General features: G+C 54.7%; 1 protein-coding gene across 7 annotated transcripts in view; it reads left to right on the top strand.

The window, feature by feature from the left end:
• The window catches only part of larp1 (La ribonucleoprotein 1, translational regulator), a 27713-nt gene that overhangs the window by 20259 nt on the left and 6590 nt on the right, over positions 1–864 (top strand). For 5 of the 7 annotated variants that reach the window (XM_019873261.1, XM_019873233.1, XM_019873224.1 and 2 more), the window contains 2 exons: positions 102–200; positions 364–690. In XM_019873261.1, coding sequence (XP_019728820.1) covers positions 102–200; positions 364–690 — 426 coding nt within the window. The remainder of the gene's footprint in view (positions 1–101; positions 201–363; positions 691–864) is intronic. The other 2 variants (XM_019873251.1, XM_019873240.1) reach the window with 1 other exon arrangement.

The following is an 864-nucleotide window of genomic DNA, read 5'->3' as shown; positions in this document are numbered from 1 at the left end:
TTTTTTGCCTTGCTGGAACATTCCCTCATTTTGCAATTTTGTCCCGCCACCTCACCGCCATCCTCATTTTCGCCCCCTCGCTCGATCGCGCGCTAACGCAGGCGCCCTCCTCACAGCAGCAGAGGGAAAAGGACAACGCCGGCCGTTTGCCGCCGCCTCAGTGCGGCTCTTCGTCCTCTCCCGCCATCCCTGGAAATAAGGTGAAAATGTCAAACAGGTTTGCATTGCGTCGCGGTCACCAAAAATAAAAAAAATGAAGCCATGCTGTGTGTTTTTAGTCCTGGTGATTATACGACATCCTGTCAGAAAAAGAACTGAAATGTTTGGCAGCGGTCTCATCAGAAAACTCCGCTCCAAACGTAGGAGAGCGGCGAGCAGGATGAGCCGGAGGAGCTGGACTTCATGTTCGATGAGGAGATGGAGCAGATGGACGGGCGGCGCAACACCTTCACCGACTGGTCGGACGAGGACTCGGACGGCGAGATCGACGACCGCGACGTCAACAAGATCCTGATCGTGACGCAGACGCCGCCCTACCTGCGCAAGCACCCCGGCGGCGACCGCACGGGCCACCACACGTCCCGCGCCAAGCTCTCCAGCGAGCTGGTCAAGGTGATCAACGACGGCCTCTTCTACTACGAGCAGGACCTGTGGGACGACACGTACGAGCCCGAGTACGCCACCATCAAGGTGAGGCCCGTTGAGCTCCTCTTAACGCTTCTCACGAATCGTCAACGCTTCTCGTCTGTTGTTAAGTTGAGGAAAGTCGGGAAGACTTTGCGCAAAGGTCCCCCAAAAAGCTAGCGAGCCCTTTTGTTTTTTTTTTTTTTTTTTTTTGGTTGTGAAATTGAGAGGAATAAGTGT

This window comes from Hippocampus comes, unplaced genomic scaffold, assembly GCF_001891065.2.
Source record: "Hippocampus comes isolate QL1 unplaced genomic scaffold, H_comes_QL1_v1.1 scaffold33, whole genome shotgun sequence".
NCBI lineage: Eukaryota > Metazoa > Chordata > Actinopteri > Syngnathiformes > Syngnathidae > Hippocampus > Hippocampus comes.
The sequence above is the reverse complement of the archived record's forward strand: the minus strand, read 5'-3'. Positions and strand labels throughout refer to the sequence as shown.